Below are 21,062 nucleotides of genomic sequence, written 5' to 3' on the forward strand. Positions count from 1 at the left end.
AGAGAAGCCCAAATACCTGTTGTTTAGAAAATGGAAACCAAACCTTTAGCTACTACATTTATTAAAATATTATTTGAATTTAAATACTTATTTAAAGGGATAGCATCAAAATCACCTTTTCTTTATTGCTGCTATCAGGTTGTGAAAATCGAAAGGATTTGTGTGTGTTTTATTTTTACCATCCATGTTGCTTGCTTGCATTTTTGAACATGCCTGCTTATGTAACTCACTGGTCAGCATTTGTTACGCATACCCCTCCATTCTTGAGCCACAGAGTATGAGTTTGTTACAACTCCCAACTACAGGGCTTGGTTTTCTAGTTCAAGCTGCAGAGACAATTCATGCTTTCAACTCTGGAGGTTTCTGGTTCTATCCCTTGGTGTATTGGAAAAGATGCTGGTCATCAAACTTAAGGAAATTGGTCTATTTCAGATACTCCTCTGCCCCACCATGGGCTTTTGGGACACACTGGGTTTGCCCAGTAAGGGGGCAAGGCTCTCAGATCCATTAGTACCACAGACCGTTATGTGGCCTGCTGATTGGCTCAAGAGTCATCCTTTTTAAGTGATGCAGACAGTTCATCCATACGTTCTCCAGCTTCTGTTGGTTCAGGGTACTGAGAATGACCTTGAGACCCAAATTCTGACCCCTTTGAGCCCTGATAGCAAAGCATTATGGCTCAAATTTTCGTAAGTAATTAGTGTTTTTCGGTTTCTGAATTTTTTAGGTGCCCAACTTGAGATACCTTACCAGAGATACACTCTGTCTTAACACAATTTTAGAAATCAGCCCCTTTAAAGGATCTGAAACGTAAGAAAATTTAGGCCTGGGCCACCATTAAATTGCAGTTTTAACAGCTAATGGTCCAGTCTGCCTTTCCAAGCCCAACAGTTGTTACATATATTCTTTGCAAAACTTACACAACAAAAAGTTCTTTAATTAAGAAATAAGCAATGTGTGGGAGCTTTATCAAGAAGATGTATCTTGAGCATTGCTTTTAATATGCCATTGTCTTGTTTCACTGACTATTTACTTTTTGAAACTCCTGCTGTAGGACTTGGGCACTCTGCTATTGAGAGAGAGAGAGTTCTTTTTTAGCAGAAGAGAAGTTCTGAAGTCTGGAAGAAGTGACATTTTGTGCAGAAAAACAGACCTCAAAAAAAGTTTAGAGAGTTCTTGAATTTTATAAATATTCTAATGCCTGTCAAAGTGAGTCAGGAATTTGTAGCTATAGTTGTAGAGAGCTATGCGAAGTATGCCCCGGGTAATCATTGCATTTCTGTATGTTACAGGCAGACTAGACAGGGCTGTTTGGCAGACACTCCCTTTAAACTCAGGAGCAACTGCAAAGCAGAGATAGCAGTGTTTTATTTTCTGTTCTTACACTCCAGTACAAGTGTTCCATGTATAGAGAGACTGCTTGGGGCATTTTAAACAAAAGTGCATGGGCCTCAGTGGAGTTCTAGTGCTTTGTGGTAGGTTTGGTAACTGCATTGATTAATCACAGAGAGCTCTGTCATTGTAGCGTCTCAGTGAAATATTTCCATATTGTTGTTTAATTCTCACTAAAAACTTGCAAAATGTGTTTGCCTTACAGTAAAATGACTTGATGCTTATGCATAAAATGGGACATCTATACAGTGAAATTTAAAAGAGCACTTCTCATTTCCATGAAATCACAGCGAAAGATTGGCATTAGAATGGCTATTTTAAATTCTTATGTGTGCGCGGCTCGGTCTACAGTACATAGTTACTTCAATATAAATATGTCGCTCAGGGTGTGAAAAATCCACACTCCTGAGCAATGTAGGTTATACCGACATTAAACCCCCGTGTAGGCAGTGCTAGTGCCTCTTTGTGGAGGAAGAGTTATTAAGCTGATGAGAGAGCTCTCTCCCATTGGCTTAGAGCGTCTTCACTAGACATGCTACAGTGGTGCAGCTGCACCATTGTGAATTTGTAGTGTAGACCCACCCTTAGTAACTATTCCTGCAGTCTTGCAAGAGAGACATTTGCCCTCCCTCAGATTCGCCTATGAATGACACTAGTCAACCAGTGGCATCTCTCCTTAGGATCTGCGTTCCCATAGGCTGGGTGAACTTGCCACCTGGAACTAGGCTGATTACCTGTCCTGTTTCCTTAAAAGACCAAGTGCAGTAGGTGTCATAGCATTCTTTCTGAGATCTGAACCTTAGAGTTCAGAAAATGAGATGCTAGCACCTGAATCCTCTAAGCTTAATTACCAGCTTAGATTTGATAGCACTGCCACCACCCAAAAACATAGTGTTTTGGGGCACTCTGACCTCCCCAACCTTCCCTGGGGACCCCAAGAACCCAGATCCCTTGGGTTCTTAAAACAAGGAGAAATAAACCATTCCCTCACCTTTCCCCCTCCCAGAATTTCCCTCCCTGGGCTATCCTGAGAGATACTGTTCCTCCTCTTAAATCACCATACAGAGAAGCATCTCCCTTCCCTTCCACAAAGAGGCAAACAGATTCAAGGAAAACAAAGAGAGATTCTATCTCTCCCCCTCCCGTTTCCTCCCCCCACCCGTCCTGGTGAGTAATCCCAATCCCCTGGACTAATACAAGGGAAACAAGAAAAAAAAATCAATCAGTTTCTCTAAAAAAAGAAATTTTTTAATGAAAGGAAAAAGTAAAGAATTATCTCTGTAACTTCAAAATGTAAATATTACAGGGTCCTATAGCTTACAGACACCAGAAAGAGACTTTCCCCCCAGTACCAATACAAATCAAAATATTCCCAGCAACTACACATATAAAACTTAACCAACCAGATCCACAATTGCAAATAGAGTAAAACACTTAAAAAAACCTAAACCACCTGTTTTTACTTACTATTAGAAAAGAAACTTAGAGAGCCTGTAGTAATGTCTGGTCTCTCTCAGACCCTCTGAGAGAAGAACACACAACGAACAAAGAACACGCACAAAAGCTTCCCTCCGCCCAAATTTAAAAGTATCTTGTCTTCTGATTGGTCTTCTGGTCAGGTGTCCCGTTCCCTGCTTGTAACCCTTTACAGGTACAAGAGACATTAACCCTTAACAATCTGTTTATGACAGTAGGAGACAAGGGGTAGCAAATGGAGTACGTTTCCTATGTTGTTACAGTTGCCAGCACTTCTGGTCCAATGCTTCAAAACAGTCCCTAACCTTGGTGAGGTATGACGTGAGAAATAATGTTCATTGTGTATGACTTGCCTAGTTTATTTTCGTGCTTTGCCATTCTGAACAAGCTAAATGAAATGAAAAGGCTTTAAATAAATGTGTATTTTGTGTCATAAGAGACATAGCAAATAATTCTCCATCTCTAGCTCTAGACAGTGAGCAGAATTATTTTTAAAAGCAGCATTAAACTTTTCGTTCATTCTGTCATCAATACTAGGGTAATTATAAAATTTAAAGCAAAAGGTGTTTGACACTGTGTGGTGAAAAACTGTCCATCTGCAAATACCCAGTGTGTCACCCCATTAATCAACAAGCTTGATGACTCGTTTTCGAATAAAATTGCTCAAGAAATATTCTGAAATATCTCGGATGCCTGAATATTGTAAAGCTTTGACCCCTAGCTCTGATAAAATAGCTCCATGTCATACATGGGCATGGAGAAATATATCAGTGGCAAAGACTCAGCCAGCATCTGGAATGGTGATTCCACTGGAGCTAAATGGCGCATTGCTATTTTTTCCCCTGCATCTTCACCTATGTGGGGTGAAATCCTGACCTCCTTGAAGTCAAGCCAAGTTTTGCCGTGAACTTCAGTATGGCTAGATTTTCACTCTTGGACTGCTTCTTTCTTCTTGAAAATTCCAGAGATAACGGGATTTATCTATGCTGCTTCCATTCTTGCGCCAGAGTCTCTGTCTTCCACAGTGCATGTAGAGCAATGGTTCATCACTTCCACATTGTCCTATAGCATTTGTCACTTTTAGAACTATTTTTTTAATTATAATTATTTATTTAAATTACCATAGCACGTGGGAGCCCTAATCATGGACCGGGACCCCATTATGCTGGGTGCTGTACAAATATAGAACAAAAAAAGCAGTAGTCCCCTATAGAAACTGTGACGGGTTGAATCACAGAAACATTTTGGGAGCTGCCACCTGATGTGCCAAGATTGCTTCTACCCCCGCTTTCCCTGCCAGCTCAGGACTCCAGGACCCTGTCTTGCTGAGCGAGACACACCCGTCTGCCCCAGCACATACCCAGGGTCTGAATTACTTGCCTCAAAGCTGCAGGTTTACCTGAAAGCAGCTAACAGATGTGTTCCTGTCTTTAACACTCAGATGCCCAACTCCCAATGAGGTCTAAGCCCAAATAAATCCGTTTTACCTTGTATAAAGCTTATGTAGGGTAAACTCATGAATTGTTCACCCTCTGTAACACTGAGAGAGAGAGATGCACAGTTCTTTGCTCCCCAGGTATTAATACATACTCTGAGTTAATTAATAAGTAAAAAGTGATTTCATTAAATACAGAAAGTAGGATTTAAGTGGTTCCAAGTAGTAACAGACAGAACAAAGTAACTAACCAAGCAAAATAAAATAAAATGCGCAAATCTAAGTCTAATCAAACTCAGTACAGATAATCTTACCCTTAGAGATACTTCAGTAAGTTTTTTCCTCAGACTGGACACCTTCCAGGCCTGGGCACAATTCTTTCCCCTGGTACAGCTCTTGTTCCAGCTCAGGTGGTTTGTTTACCTGCCCCATCCGCAGGTCCAGCTGATCTCGGCTCCTACTGGCCTTGGATCGGTGCTCCGGGCCAATGGGAGCTGCTGGATGTGGCGCAGGCTGAGGGACGTACTGGCCACCACTTCCCGCAGCTCCCATTGGCCCGGAGCAGCGATCGGCCAGACCTGCGGACAGGGCAGGTAAACAAACCGGCCCGCCAGGGGCTTTTCCTGCACAAGTGGCGACCCGAGTTTGAGAAACCCTGCCATAGGTGGATCAAGGAACTTTGATCCCTAAATCCTTTTTGCAGGTCAATGTGCAGAAGACCTGCAGAATATCCGTTTACAGTTTTTGTGCACTGTACACAAAACTCTACACAAAACGCTTGTGTTTTGGCCTCTCTCTCCTATGGAAGAATCAGCCAGATTTTTGCCCAAGAAGGCAGTCTTTTATTTTTAAAAATCATTTTTTGCTCATTCGCTTGGCCTCATGAGATGCCCATTTGTAAAATGGGCACTAATTATATTTCCCATCTTCTGTAAAGCATTTACAGAGCTACATATGACTATAGTTCTTATTACCTTAGGTTCAGGAAAAAACGGAAGAAGCAGGCACCCCAATCTGCTTATGAATAATAGTAATACATTATACAGGCCTTCAATTTTTTTCAACACCTTCCAGTACAGAATCAATCTGAGATTGTCAGAAGACATTTACTAGTATAAAATATTGTCAGCCTGTTGTCTTTAATCTCTTACCAAAAAAATGAAAATTAAAGAGATGGATTGTTATTAAATGTGCCTCATAGAGTTTTCATCATTTCAACGTCTAAGGTAGTTTTTCCCCTAGATCTTTTATTTTTCATCACCCTTCATTGCTTGAAGGAGATAATTTAATACTTTTTCCTTGATTAAAGGAGATAAGATCCTGATTGTTGTTGTTGTTGTTGTTTTTTAAACAATGATATTTAAATTTTTTCAGAGGAAAATGACTGTCCCATGTTCTGCTTGCTTTTCAGAAAAAGTATTTGTTAGAATTCCTAAAATCAAATGTTTTACCAATAGATATTGCCACATATGTTTAAAAAAAAGAGTAGACTTCTACATGAGTCACACTGAGAAATTGGAATGACGGATTGAAATGATCATTTACTAAGTGATTTAATTAAAAAAAAAGCTAATTACAGCACTATAGGAGAAATAATACAATCGTTTTTCTTACATGAACCTGGAAACCCGTATGAGAAACATCCAAAGTATTATAATAAGAACAGTTTGCATTCATACCTGCCATTGAAGGATCTCAAGTGCTTTACATGTACTAATGTATTACGCCTCACAACATACCTGGGACGTAGGCAAGTTTTAACCCATTTTACAGATGGAAAAAACGAGGATCAAAGAGGTTACTTGCCTAAAGTCATGTGGTGAATCAGTGGCAGAGCCAGGAAATGAATTTAGCTCTTCTAACTCACCATATTATTCCCCTTGCCTCAGTTAATGGAGTAGGGCCTGCCGCCTCCACACACACACACCCCTCTGGGGTTGGACTCTTTTTGGAATGGGAGGGCTTGGGGCTGTGAGCATAGCTGCACTTTGCAGTTTGAAACTGCTGCCTCAACTAAGCAGGATATTAGTGGATAAACTAATTCTGATCCTGACAGTGACAACTTCCTTCTTCCAGGGGAGGCAGTATAATCTATTTGATGGGACATTGGACTGGGACTCAGAAGACCTGAGATCAGTTTCTGGCTCTGTCACTGCTTTGCTGGGTGACCCTGGGCAAGTCACTTTTTTCTCCATGCCTCAGTTTCCCTATTTGAAAAAATGGGGATAATGATACTAATCTTCTTTGTAAAGCATTTGGCTTTTTGAGCTTTAATAGCGTTTAATGGGTGTAAAGTGTAGAGCTTTAATGATGATCTGTGATTTTACTGTGTATTTGGTCTTCTAGAAAATGTCTAGGTTAGTGCAGTCTTTGCTTTTATGTTGACATAGATATAGGATCAGAAATTATATGACATAAGTTTAGGACTGGAGTTTGATCTGCCTGAACAGAGCCTTATGCCTACTCTGTGGTTGGGGCTATGCATGGGCCCAGCCCCTGGATCTCATTGCAGAATTGGAGGCATGATGTGTAAGATCGGCATGTAGGAAAAATACAAACTGTACTTAGCTGTGTAAAACCTCTGTTAACTATAACCTGAGTTGGTAAATCTTATTCTTTATAATCTCTTTTCCTTAGGAAATTTTGGGAGAGGTTTATTGCCTTGTGTCATGAGAATGAGAGCCTCCACGGTATCACGTTTGAACAGATCAAGGCTCAGCTGGAGGCTCTGGAGTTAAAGAAAACCTATGTGTTGAATCCACTGGCACCTGAGTTTATCCCTCGGGCTCTGCGACAGCAGCATTCAGCAAATACCAACAAACAGCAACAATCACCACCCAAGGTAAAGCATAACTGGTAATGAAGTTTGTCAGGAGGTGGGAGTGAAGGTAGAAATATCTGTCAAGAAATGACATAAGAGGTTTATTGGGCTAGTTGTTGTTTTAAAATAGCTTCCACGCATATACAGACTTGCAGTCGGAGATGTCAATGCAATTGCTGAAGGCGCCATCAACAATTTCAAAAGAAGGCACTAGACCTAATTACAAGGTGGTATTTATTTAGCAATAGCTAGGACTGGACAAGATTGGATCTCTTATTGAAAGATATGCTCTAGCTCAACCACCATTCATTCATTTATTTATTGTTTGTATTACCGTAGCACCTAGGAGCCCCAGTCCTGGACTCCATTGTGGTAGGTGCTGTACAAACACAATCTAAGATGAGACAACAGGTGGATAAAGACTGGCCAGTGAGAGGGGAAAAAAGAACCAGTGTTAACAATAACCACAAATTTTTAGGCTTGGTGCAAAAATTACTGGGTGAAATTCAGTGGCCTGTGTTTTGCAGGCAGTCACATTAGACGATCATAATGGTCCCTTCTTGCCTTGAATCTATTGAAATACAGTATTTATTTAGCATTAACTGATTATTGCTGTTCATCAAAAGGCCACATTTAATTACTGTCAAGGATGTAACTAGAAGATGTTCTTGGTTGATATAAAGGTGAAGTTTACCATCACACAAAACTAACTTTCTCTCCCCTTCCCAAGCGAGAAGATAGTACGTGAATGGTTAAAGCATATGTTCCCCTCTGAATTGCGCTCATGAAGAATAATATGAAGTTCTACATTTAGTTGTCACAAAACGATAATAAATAAGATACTGTTTTAATTGATCCATGTTTGCAGTTGTAATCAAAAAGTCCTTTGTTAGGCCTGTTAAAAATTTCATTTTATTTGAAGAAAAAACAGAATTTTTTGCAATTTTATATTTTTTATTACAAGTTAACAGTTAAAGTGAATTTTCAAATTAATGCTGGTTTTCATTGCTGATTTTTAATTTTATTTGTCAGTGCAGTAAAAAAAAAAAGCTTTCACTTTGATAATCCTTTCAAAATGTGTCTTTATAATTGGGACTGTTCATTTACTTTATCAAGATCCATTGGTCTCTGACACACAATGCAGCTTTTTAAAGCTCCTAATAATGCTTAAAAGCATTAGGCTTATAAGAAACTTCAGGTCCGTTCATTTTAAATTGCTCTTATTGCTCTTTCAATAATTTCATTTTTTACTGGTGATTCAGTCTTGAGTGCAATTTACAGTTGAAACATTTGCTATGTGTGATTTTAATTGGTAAAATTTGAAAATGTTTTTGACATGCATTGTATTAGTAAGTAAGAATCACTGTTTCTGTAAGGCAGATAAATTGTTATAGTAAAAAAAAAATTTTTGTTGGCAGTTTCATTTTTTTCTCTCTCAATGACTTGTAAACTAAGCACATTTGCTATATAAGTCAAAAGATACATTTTCAAACTGCCTGCACTTTACTTTCAACCTAAGATCTGAATATCTTTCTTCCACCTACATCATCACAGTAATAAGAGCTTTTCCATCTGAACATAGTTGACAAGTTGTCATCTCAGATGACAGGAGTAAAGTAAGCAGATAATACTTGAACACACGTAGGAAGTAACTGCAATAAGTAATAAACCTCCCCTTTTTTTCCCTATAAGTTTTAAAAGCCCGTGATTAGTTTTGTTCTTGTTAGGCCTCTTTAAATATAACAGTTATTATTGTTAGTGGGGAGGAGGCTTGAGACTTGAATGATGCTAATGTATTTCTACTACTGAAGAAATAGGAAGACTAGTCCCCAAGAATTGTTCTGTACTGAGTTTATGGATATCTGTGCAGTTCAAGAGTTATTGCTTAACTGTGATCTACGCTGGAAAGTGATTCTGTAAATCTGGTACCTTCTTACATCTGACCCTTTGCTTACTCAGCCTAAATTGTATTCCTTGATATAAGAACATAAGAACGGCCATACTGGGTCAGATCAATGATCCATCTAGGCCCGTATCCTGTATTCCTACAGTGGCCAATGCCAGATGCTTCAGAGGAAGTGAACAGAACAGGTAATTTATCAAGTGATCCATCCTCTGTCGCCTATTCCCAGCTTCTGGCAAACCGAGGCTTGGGACACTTCAGAGCATGGTTTTCATCCCTGCCCATCCTGGCTAATAGTTTTTAATAAGTTTTTACGTGTGTCACCCATTCAAGGCCAAAACAGCTAATATGGAGTTAGCTGAATTCTGTACTGGCATGTGCATTATCAACATAATTGTGCTAGGCCAAATGTGAAACCTAACTGAAGGCAGTGGGTTTGTGTTTATTAATGGTGATGATGCACAAACCAGAAAGAATCTGGCTTGATTTTCAACTCTTAGGTTGGGTTGGTTTGCTATTGTGGGAAGTAAATTTAATCCAGAAGTCATTGAGAGCTCCACGGTGCCATTTATAGAGTCATTACGTGTGTAGAACTGCACTGTACATTTTTTTAAAAAATCACCATGTGATGCAGTTACATGCAGAATCTTAGTCAAACCAGGCAACCTTTCCACATTTTGAAAATACAGTCCCTAAAAGCAATTGCTGCAAAGCATAGCAAGTATGTTAGGTATAGCAGAACTTTTGTGGGCATATAACAGACTATGTGATACCAATTGACAGCATAAACAAATGCAGCAATAGACTTGTGTAAACAACAAATGGTTGATAATAAGGCACAAAACTTGCCTAAATTGTGATTTGGTATTAGGTCTCTTAGTATATGAATAGCCCTTTTTAAAAGCTTCTGGGGTTTTATTTGCTTAAACACAACTATTAAAAATAAATAATAATTTTTCTTTTCAAAAATAATATTAATCCAAAAAACAACAAGAAATTCAGAGACCAGTCTGACACTGTCCTTTGATCCATTTTATGCATAGGTCAACATTTGTCAAATCCACCTGTTTCTGTACTTAGACAACTGATTAATTAGCTCAGACTTCTGGAAAACTACCTAGACTTATCTACTGGGCAAGTAAAGTTTTGCAGCCCTCAATAGGTTTTAAAAAATATTTTAATTTTGAGAGTCTATTTCCTAATTCAGAAAAGCATCCTATTCAGAACGTATGAACATGCTTAACTTTGAGCATGTGCATGTCCTGTTGACTTCAGGTGCTTAGGTGCTTTCTTCAGTTGATGCCTAAGAGTTCATTAAAGTGTAGGAGTGATAGCTCTGACTGTAGCCTCCCTTTCTAATATAAAATACACATGGCAGAGGCGAACTCATCCCAAAGATCTGCTGTTCCAGAGCTTCTGTAGATCTGCTCTATCATCCCTTCTGGGCAGCAGATACCGGGGGCGGGGTGAGGGGTAGGGTAAAGACCAAGCAACCGATAATGAATTGCAGAAGATGGGGTGACTGATTAACAGAAAATTACTAAAAGGAGCTCAGATTATCATTCAGGATGCATGGTGCCATGCTTTATCTCCTCCACCGCTGGCAGCATCACTTAGCAGCAATTGGCTGGCCCATCACTTCTACTGCATCTCTCCTCACTGCAGCATATAAAATCTCAGGAGCCATAACATATAACATTTCTGACTTGACACATTCAGCTAATATAACGGGGAAGTATTTTTAGAATACTTACAAAATGTGATATATACTGTTGAGTGGTAGAAAGAAAGGGATTATGTTAGCAGTACTCTCTGCCATCTCTTTGGCTGTCTCTACACTGTGAAGTAGGGGTGTGATTCCCCTGCTTGTGTACACATACTTGCACTAGCTTGATGCAGATTAGCAGGAGTGTAAATAGCAGTGTAGGTGTGGTAGCATGGGTAGCAGCTGCAGAGGCTGAATACAGACCTGCAAGGGAGTAGGTACTCAGTACTGCTAAGCCATGCCTCCAGTGCCACTATACTGCTATTTATACTCACACCCCTACCTTGTAGTCTGGAGGTAACCTTTGATGAACAATGCTTAAATTGCTTGCGTTGGATTTTCCAGTCAGTTTCTAAAATGGTTGCTGAGTACATTATTTCCATTTAGCAGCCTTTTATATACTTACAGCTTTTACAGGTCTTTTGCTTATTCTTTACTTTATTTTCAGTCTTCCTATGTAAGCAACTGCCTTCTTGTTTTTAAAAGTTCTCTTGTCGTACAAATTATACAAATAAGGATTAGCTCCTTAGCGCTTATTATACATGTCTTTTGAATACATAATCAAAAGTTCCCTTCAGCAAAATGTAAATGTAATGTATACAAACAGAGTCAAACTAGCTGAAAATCAAGTATCAAACCTTAAAATCTATGTAAATAATTTTTGTCTGCAGGTTGCTGTTACTGTTTAGAGCTTAGGTCCCAGGGCCTTTGGTGTGCTTTAAAGCTCTAGACATTTTTGGGAACCCGTTTGTGAGTGTCAGATGTGCATACGTTGATGAAGGGGAGCGGCTAATAATAAATTAAGTTGGTAACAGCTGTTTGCTTTCTCCCTGCACATCTGTGATGATGGAAAAGTTTGTTCTTTTATCCATTCTTTATAGATTATCAAGGTAATCAGTCAAAGCTGGCAAACCAAAATAATAATAATTATCCTAACAAGTGTTTCTGTTCTAAAATTTTAATTTGAAGCCAAAGAAGATATCAGATCCTCAGAGAACCTGTCCCCCAACTCTCGTGTATATCATAAGATGTTAAAGACTATGCAAAGGCAGAGGCACTTACACAAACTAGAGTGAAACTGGTCATTTCAAATCCATAGCTTGTAGTTTCTGTTTCAAGCAGTAATAATAAAGCAAATCTGTATCTTTTCCTTTAGAGAAAGGGAGAAATGGGAGCATTTCAGATATTGCAATATTAGGGACAGTGCAATTTTGAGTACTCCCTTTTATTAGTCAGGTATGGCAGGGGAAATTGGCAGGATGGGCAGAGTGCACTGTGAAACAGAGGTGCTTACTAATGGTACTTTGTACTGGCCTTGGTGGAACAGTACTGAACCAGTGGAATTGGGCAAGTAAAAATACTCAAGAAAAGAGTCGCAGATTTGCTGTTTTTTCCAACCTCTTTTCTGTAATTATAATTAATTTACTTGACTGTTACTGTGTTGAAATAAAGAACTGTCTTTGTGTTTGGTCTGCATTAAACATGTAAGGAAAAGTAAGTCATTATGATTTTTTTTTCATTAAAGGGCAAGGGTCATCATCATAATCAGAATGACCATTTTCAAACTGATGGAATTGGTAAGTGTCTACTGTTTCTCTGGAGAACCTGGGACTGATTCTCCCATGCTTCTACTAGTTTGACTTCAGTGAAGTTAATGTTGATTTATTCATATAAGGGAGGATCAGGCCCATTATTTCTATGAAAGTCATTTATTCCTTATGTGAATTCAGCAGATATCTCAGCATACTTTAAGTAGACATTAGTTAACTCCTGGGTTCTCGTTATATGCTCTTTGCTTGCTGACTTTAGAACCTAGATACAACCTTGTTGCAACATAGTTGTTGCTACCATCATTCTGCCAAGGTTTCCTGACCTATGGAAGAGGATTTGTGTCTGAAACCCATGGTATACACCACCTTGGAATGGATATAATAACCTGGTGTGTGAACCTATCTTCACTAGCTAAATGGCTGTGTAAGGGACTCATGGTATAAAATGATAGTCCTCTAACTGTTTTATAACATAGTTTGGACTTACTTGGACATATGGATCCACACAGAGTTATAACTTACTGAATCATGATAGTCTAGCTAGGTAGTCTACAGTGACTTCAGACCTATATGTATTTGTTTTTAATTTAAAAAGCATTTCTAGTTCCTATTAAAAGAGTGGAGAAGCAAACCAGGGTTGTCTTCTTGTTGTGTGTGCAATTTGTACAGTTCATTTGGCTACCTTAACGGTCATGTCAAATTTAAGTAAAAATGTATAGCTGGTGCTCACTGGGGAGCTTCTCCTTTAAATAACTCCCCTTGCTTCTTCCTCTCCTCACCCTCTTCCTCTGCTTTCTCCTAGTCCCAGAAGTTCACTAAAACTTAGCTTGTGTATTGGATCTGGGGAAACTTATGGAAAGAATATTGATTTTAGATTAATGCTCTCTCTGTCTGCATCAGATTTTTCTGTATAAAGATGAATTTGTAAAGAAGGGTCCTTTTTTGGAAGGGAAAAAAATAAGTCACCGAAGTACTTCATGTTCTTTTCCTCTCTTTATGTTTCTTTTTTCTTTGTTTTTCAGTTCAGCCCAATCCTTCTGTCCTAATTGGAAATCCTATCAGAGCGTATACTCCTCCTCCACCTCCTCCTCTTGGACCTCATCCCAACCTGGGGAAATCTCCAAGCCCTGTTCAAAGGATAGATCCTCACACTGGGACAAGTATTCTTTATGTACCTGCTGTCTATGGAGGAAATATGGTCATGTCTGTGCCTTTGCCTGTAAGCATTTATTTCCCTATTTTCTTCTTTATTGTTTAGATAAAAATGAATACAAGACTAGTTAGTGAAAAGTGTGCCAGCCTCTTTCATGCTTACTTGGGTTTTCCTGGCTAGGAATATGGTGATGACCACCAAGCTGCAAGGGCTTAATGATGTTGCTCCTACAAAGAATATCACACAGCCTAAAAGGGTTTTCGTGTTTAAGCCATATGAGGTTTACCCATATTGAAATCGAATGAAGATGGTCATGATTAATTACTGGCCTTCTTATGAGAATGCAGGAACAGTTGAGATATAATGGTCAATTATTGAAAGCTTTCTGAATAATATTGTTTCACAGGCATTAGTTGAATTTGCTGAGGAATAGAAATGACAATGTGGTTTCTGTGTAGAAGTGTGAAGAGAGAACTGTTGTAAAGTTTCAAACGTCCTCATCTTTTATAAAGCATAGTAGTAGTAGTCCATAATAGCCCTGGGGTTTTCAGAACAGTCATATTATCATGGTAGCCTTTGATCTCAGATTTGCTAGGTATGAGGTTAGTTAATTGAACCATTGACCTACCCAGTCTTCTCCTTAGATAAACAAAGGTACTGTATATACAACCTCCACACAAACTCCCCACATTCATTAATTAAGATAATAATTTACAGGTTTGTTTTACTACTGTTTCAGTGACGTGGATTTTAAAACAAGTTACAATATTATCCATCTTTTGTATTAATTTAACCCGTCAGAATCCAGACCTGGCAGGCCATGGATCATACTTTTATTACCATAAATATACAAGGAAAAATATAACATGTAAACAACACAATTTGTATAATACTATACCCAAATTAGAATGGGTTTGCTTGCTTGTCTTCTAGCATGCTAAGAAAATGTGGCTTGCTGAGTAGTTGGGGCTTCAAAGTTGCTTCTCTTCATTTTGTGTAAGGGCCTGTCTGCACTTGAAACACTACAAACATTGCTTAGTGCTTCAGTGTAAACACTGTTGGCGTAGGCAGGAGCGGCGCCAGGGTTTTTGGCGCCCTAGGCTGGGGTCTTTCCATGCTCCCAGTCGTCGGCAGTTCTGTGGTGGTAGGGGGTCCTTCCACGCTCCTGGGCTTCGGGGCACTTCAGTGGCTGGTCCCGGAGCGAGTGAAGGACCCGCCGCAGAATTGCCGCCGAAGACCCGGAGCGCGGAAGGACCCCCCGCCACCGAGAGCAGCAAAATGCCACCCTCCCAAATCCTGGTGCTCTAGGCGACCGCCTAGGTCGCCCAAATGGAAGTGCCGGTCCTGGGCGTAGGTAATCCACCTCCCTGAGCGGCAGTAGCTATATCCATGGAAGAATTCTTCCATCAACCTAGCATTGTCTAAACGGGGACTTAGGTAGGTTTAAATAAATTGTTCACACCCTTGAGCGACGTAGTTAAAGACAACCTAATTTTCTAGCGTAGACCAGGCCTAAGGGGCATTTTCTGATTTGCCTTTCCCTGTTGTAATTCAGGAGACACTGCAGTCAGTGGAATTACACCACAGTAAAAGTGGTATAAGATTAGGTTCAGACCCTAAATACTCACCACAGACATACTCATTGCTCTATTCAATGTCATTTTTGTGATATATGATAGCAATGTTTGCTTTAAAGCTTGTGATTTGAATAGATAGGACTATAATCCCATGTCTCTGAATGTTGAACAGATGAGTACTTGAACAGGACCTCTTACTGTGGCTAATTTGACTGAAAATCCAAGAGTTTATGCTTCTAGTCTTTCATATACTCTGCATGTAAGTCTGATTTTCAAATCCACTTCTGTGACACTTCACAGGTGCACATCAGAGTCCCCTGAAGGAATAAGCATAATGGGAGATGTATCTTTCTCTCTGGAACATCACAAGAAGTGCATCTAATTCCCTCAGAGCTGTTACTTTATGACTAGCACACCGTTTGAAGTTGTCATACTGCTGAACCAAAACACACTAGACAATAGAAGATGATTATAGCTCTCCTCAGCTTTGGGCACTAAAATATTACCAGCATATGAAAATTGAATTACAAGCAGTTAACTGTCCAGCTGATCAATTAGAACTATTAATTTTCCTTTGTGGATCATTGTATTGCTGAAATTACATGCCTGGTTCTGTTGTTGATCACATTGGCATTGCTTTATCAATAGAATTCCCCTACTTATTTTTAATGGGAGTCAGTATTCCCTCCCTCCTCTCTCCATTAGATGTAGCAACTATAATTCTGAGTGACTTTACCCACAATGTTACCAAATAATGATCATCCTTGAGATATCAAAGAAGAAGCTATAATTTGAGCATACGATGAGAATCCCTGATGTTTGCAGTTTCAGTTAGGTTGCAGGAATTACTTGCAGAACTATACATTGATGTAGCACCAAAGAGTGTTCTAGACACTTCACTGTACAAATAAAAAGCATGTTCCCTCACCTGGAGACCTTCCAGTCTAAGATTAAGAGCAGAAAAAAGTAGGTAGGGAATTGTGGAAGAGAGAACAGTGGTTACAGAAATAATGATGTGTGGTAACATAGTTGTGCACATCTCCTGAAAGTTTCTTTGGGGATAGGATGTATGCATGCGCTTATGTACATATAATTTCTTATACATTTGTAAATATTCACACACTGTTAACTTTTTTAGTAGTTGTGTGGGTTCTTTATAAAAATCCAATTCATGGCTACTATTTTGAGGCTTGCTATAAACCCGTGCTTTCAGCTGTGGGTGCCCAAACCATCTGGCAACTATAGATTACACAATCTTCTCCTTTTTTAAGTAGTAAGACCACTGATTTCCATTCATTAGGTCAAATAAGTTTTCTTTTTACTAGGTTACCAGAAGTCTGCATATGATGGTTAGATTTAAATGGAATGAGAAGGCCAGCAGGTGTATCTTTGTAATTGCTTACTCACTTTTTATTAATATCAAAACAAGATAATTTAAATATTTTTTTCTGTTTTACAGTTTAAGACCTAATATATTCCTACGTACCTCCAATCAAAAGAAAAAATATGAAAATATCAGTATGTTTATATTCCACCCCCGCCTTGGGGATGGATTTTTAAATAATTAGATCTGAAGGTCCACATACTAATAAGACATCTGCTTTCAAAAAGAAGTATATTGGAGATAATTTGAAATTGCACAGACACAATTGGAGGAAGCACATAGCCCAGAGCTGAAGTTCAGGAGTGCAGGTTTCAAAGGCAAATATTTGCAAAAATCTAATGAATTACTTGGAAGATGCTATAGGGATTGATTTATTAAAAATATAATAAAATGACTGCGGCCATGTAAGACAAAAAGCCTTTTTTGTATCGTTTAGGGCATCTTTCATATCCAGAGTAAAAAATGAGTGAGGTTGTCTGCTGCCATCAGTTAAGGATGGTTTGTCACACTGAACATTGATGATATTCATTTCATTCTCTTTTTATTCATGGGCTGTCCTTTTTTAATAAACTTCCCCACAAGGCAAGATTGAACTAATCTGATCCAGGGATGTCTTCCTTTTCAGATTTTAGTGAACGAAATGCACAGTATTTTAAAGACCCTGGATTTCACGCTTTCAGGAAGTGAATTTTATTTCAAACAGATGGGCAACTCATGGGAGGAACACAAAGGGGGGCATGTGACCTCCCCACAAGCCCCCCCACGTGACTCGTCCTTGTCCCGCTCCCCAACCCGGGCCCCACTGCTCTTCCTGGGGGAAGGGGGGGCTCTGTTCTCCTGCTGCGCCAGATACCGATTTCAGGTGAAAAAAGGGCATGCCACTCTGGCACGACTGTAGTGGTGCCACCCCCAGCCCTGTCCTCCAGCTGTACAGACCCTAGGAGAAGCAGCTGTGTGGAAGGGCTAGGAGTGGACTGGGGGCCGTACAACCGTGTCGGAGGAGCTGACAGCATGGAACCACCTGGCGGCCCCATGTTCTGCTCTTTTCACTGCTGTGATTCCCTTCTGAATGTGCCCCCCCAGGCATCTGAGGAGTGGCATGTGACCCTTCTTGACCCCCCCCAGGTGTCGCCTTTTAAAATATGGCCCATAACATAGATGTTTAGGTCCTTCAGTGTGTAACGTGTGGGTGGACTGCTTGCTGTGCCCACCAGAGCCCCACTGACTTTACTGGGGCATTTCGTGGACAGAGTGACCTTCCTGGTCATGGTATCTAGTTCATAGGCTACCCTGTCCATCTTTCACTAATATGTTATCTAACCTGTTCTTGAATATCTGCAGTAATGGTACGTTGACCCACCTCCTTTATTTAATCAGTTTTGTCTGCTTTTATTGCAATTAGGAGAAGGGAAGGTCCCTGCCTTCTTGTTTCAGTGGCTTTCAGGTCTTATCTCCTGTCAGATGCACTTCCATAATTGCCCTCTTTCCCAGTGTAGCCCTTGTTGATTTATCTCACTCTTCTTCAAAAATCTTCTTCTCTGTGACCCTTGCTACTATGCCTTAACTTTTTGGGCTTTGCCTGAACTTGTTGCTCTTTTTTCCTATCAGTCACACATGCTTTATCACCTCATCATCACCGCTACTATGGAGAAGTGCTTCCTGATGATGCTATAGTAATTGTAACTGATACTGTGCCTTTCCTTAAATGTACATTCATTTATTGCATCTATTTTTTTCTTAATTACATAGGTGCCATGGACAGGGTATCAGGGTAGGTTTGCAGTTGACCCTCGAATTATTACGCACCAAGCAGCTATGGCATATAATATGAACCTCTTACAGGCGCATGGGCGCGGGTCTCCTATACCTTATGGCCTGGGACATCATTCACCAGTTAGTATAGGGCAGCAGCAACTTCAACATCAAGAAAAGGAACAACATGAACAAAATCGAAATGGTGAGTTGTATGTTTCTTCAAATCCCTCAGCAAGTGACTTCTTGTTTGGTGACGATATCTGCAGTTCCGACAGAATATTGTGAGGAAAACCTGCCATTTTTAAAGTGAATTTGAATGTTCCTGACAGATGCTGAATTTGACAGCAATGGAAACTTGTTCCTCTGTTTACACACAGGACTGGCGATCACAGGGCAGGGCTCTCCATGCTATCCCCAACTTGTGAACACCAATCCTGTTCTTTAGGGGTCTGATGATAGTTCATTTCCCATGGCCCACACAGAACCTGTTCTCTTTCCTGAGACTCCCCACGGAGTTGGTGTGTTTTGGGATGTGGATGTGAGGAAATAGACACAAAGTTAGAATATTTTGTAAAACATTAGCAACTATATTAAGCAGAAGTGGTTATCTGTGATGTTGCCTAGCCAGGAAAATAGCTGGTGTTTGGAAATTCTATCTTTACTGTAGGCTTTATTATGCTATGAATTGTGTGTCTTTAAAGGGAGGCTGTGCAAGGCTGTAGACCAGACTGTAGACTGGTGGTAGTGGAGGATTCATTTCCTTGACTATGATTTTAGCATTGGACATAACCCTACTGGAGTATCCTGAAAACCCAGGGACCCAGGTTATTGAAATGTCATTTATGATTTTTTTTCTAATATAGATGAAAAACTATTTATATTCCAATATATAGGAAAATCATTGCATGATTTAGGGATTAGAATAAAATAGTCCCCATTCTGGGAATTGAAGAGTGAATCTAAAATAAAGTCAGATACCATTGTGGTCCCATTTGAGATTTGGCTACCACTTAAATTTCTCCTTAAACTGTGGTTATGACCAGAAAAGTGACTATGTAAAAATACCACCTTCATATGCAAGAGATCTTCTCCTGATGGATATTCTGAATCATATTTGCTTGCTATAGTGACAAGCAGTAGTTTACTCCATTTATCCCTCTATAGCAATGAGAGGGTGAGCTGGAGTGTTTTGTCACTCATATCACCAACAGAATTTCAAAGTAAATTTGTATTGTGGAATCTTTACCAAGGCAGAGAGAAGGCAGCTTGACTTCAGATCTCAGGAACAGTTGCAAGATAGGCAGTTAGGGGGAAAAAAAATTTAATCTACAGAGGGATGAATCTTCCTCGCCTTACTCACGTGAGTAGGTCCATTGCCTTCTCTGAGACTGCACAAACAAATAAGAGAAGGCAGATTTGGCCCACACTTGAAAATCTGACGAGGCATCACTGAGAGACAATAAAGAGGGAACCCTGTGATGCTATTTGCTTAAAATCCAGTTTCAGAGCAGAATTGCACCTTAATGCTGAAGGCTTGTATCATAATTGAAAGATGCTCTGAAGCCATTTGTGCTGTTAAGATGGATTTTTTCATTCAAACAATGTATTGCAAAATCCTTCCTCATTAAATATTTGAAAACTTGGAGGCTGAGGTAGAAATCTGAGACACTTTCTATATAGTAGCAGTATACTAAACATGTAAGCTGTCACAATAGCACACCAGAAGACATTATTGTTCATTTTCAAATAATTGCACTGATAATTGGACTCTAAAGCTCATTAAAACAGGGATAATACAGAGAGAAACCCAACATGCCGTCCTTGGTGTTATTCTCCCACAGTATTCTAGGTTTCAGAGAAGAGGAAAATCTGGAGAAACTGATTTTGGCCATGGCAGTTAAATAACTTGAACTTCAGTAAGCTAACTAGTAGAAACGGTTCTCAGAGGACAAATTCATCTTGTGAAATACACTTGAATAAACCGAAGAACAGTGTACCACAGAAAAAAGAATTATGTCATTAGTACTCTACTGGAGATTGAAGAGAAACTATAATAGCAAAACTCAAACATCAGCTATTCAGTGAAGTGAACATTGTTGGGAGAGTTGAAATAACTGTTTCAGAAACACAAATGTTATTACATGTAAATGCCTATGGCATATTTTCTGTCCCATCTTTTAGGTGTTCTTTTCTCATGAGATCCTAAAAGCTTTTCTTGATTTGCCCTTATAAATACTGTTTTAAAGCAATATCTTTTAAAACTGAATATACACTTTACATATCTCCTCACTTCTGTATAAAGTGTAAGTGCCATACATCAAAAATATGCTTTAGATTGATTTAGTTTGCCTTCATGCACGAGTACTTTATAAAAATTAGAAGGGGAAGCAGTTTTACTAAAAAAAAAAATACTTCCAGAGATGCATTAATTCTTTTATCAGAGGGGTAGCTGTGTTAGTCTGGATCTGTAAAAAGCAACAAAGAGTCCTGTGGCACCTTACAGACTAACAAATGTATTGGAGCATAAGCTTTTGTGGGTGAATACCCACTTCGTCAGATGCATGACAGCCACGAAAGGTTATGCTCCAATACATTTGTTAGTCTGTAAGGTGCCACAGGAGACTGTTGACTAATTCTTTTGGTTGCTGAGATTTGTGGTTTTCCTAACATGTACTTTGATATGAACATTTCTGATCTGTCCACTTAAAGGAGTTACGTTTCAAAGCTAGCCGTCAGCTGAAAAAGGATATTGCGTTCTTGTGTGTAAACTACAAGTTTAAGAAACTTTTTTGATCAGCTTGTCTAGTACAATAAATGTCTGTTATGTTTCTATTTGTCCAAATACATAAGC

At 39.4% G+C, this 21,062-nt stretch overlaps 1 protein-coding gene across 4 annotated transcripts in view; it reads left to right on the forward strand.

Moving 5' to 3' along the window:
- HELZ (helicase with zinc finger) overlaps positions 1 to 21,062 on the forward strand; it is a 136,548-nt gene that overhangs the window by 96,056 nt on the left and 19,430 nt on the right. For all 4 annotated transcript variants that reach the window (XM_050920637.1, XM_050920639.1, XM_050920640.1 and 1 more), the window contains 4 exons: positions 6,941 to 7,145; positions 12,318 to 12,369; positions 13,365 to 13,561; positions 18,206 to 18,413. In XM_050920637.1, the coding sequence (XP_050776594.1) occupies positions 6,941 to 7,145; positions 12,318 to 12,369; positions 13,365 to 13,561; positions 18,206 to 18,413 (662 nt within the window). The remainder of the gene's footprint in view (positions 1 to 6,940; positions 7,146 to 12,317; positions 12,370 to 13,364; positions 13,562 to 18,205; positions 18,414 to 21,062) is intronic.

The sequence above is a fragment of the Gopherus flavomarginatus genome, chromosome 12 (genome assembly GCF_025201925.1).
Source record: "Gopherus flavomarginatus isolate rGopFla2 chromosome 12, rGopFla2.mat.asm, whole genome shotgun sequence".
Lineage (NCBI taxonomy): Eukaryota > Metazoa > Chordata > Testudines > Testudinidae > Gopherus > Gopherus flavomarginatus.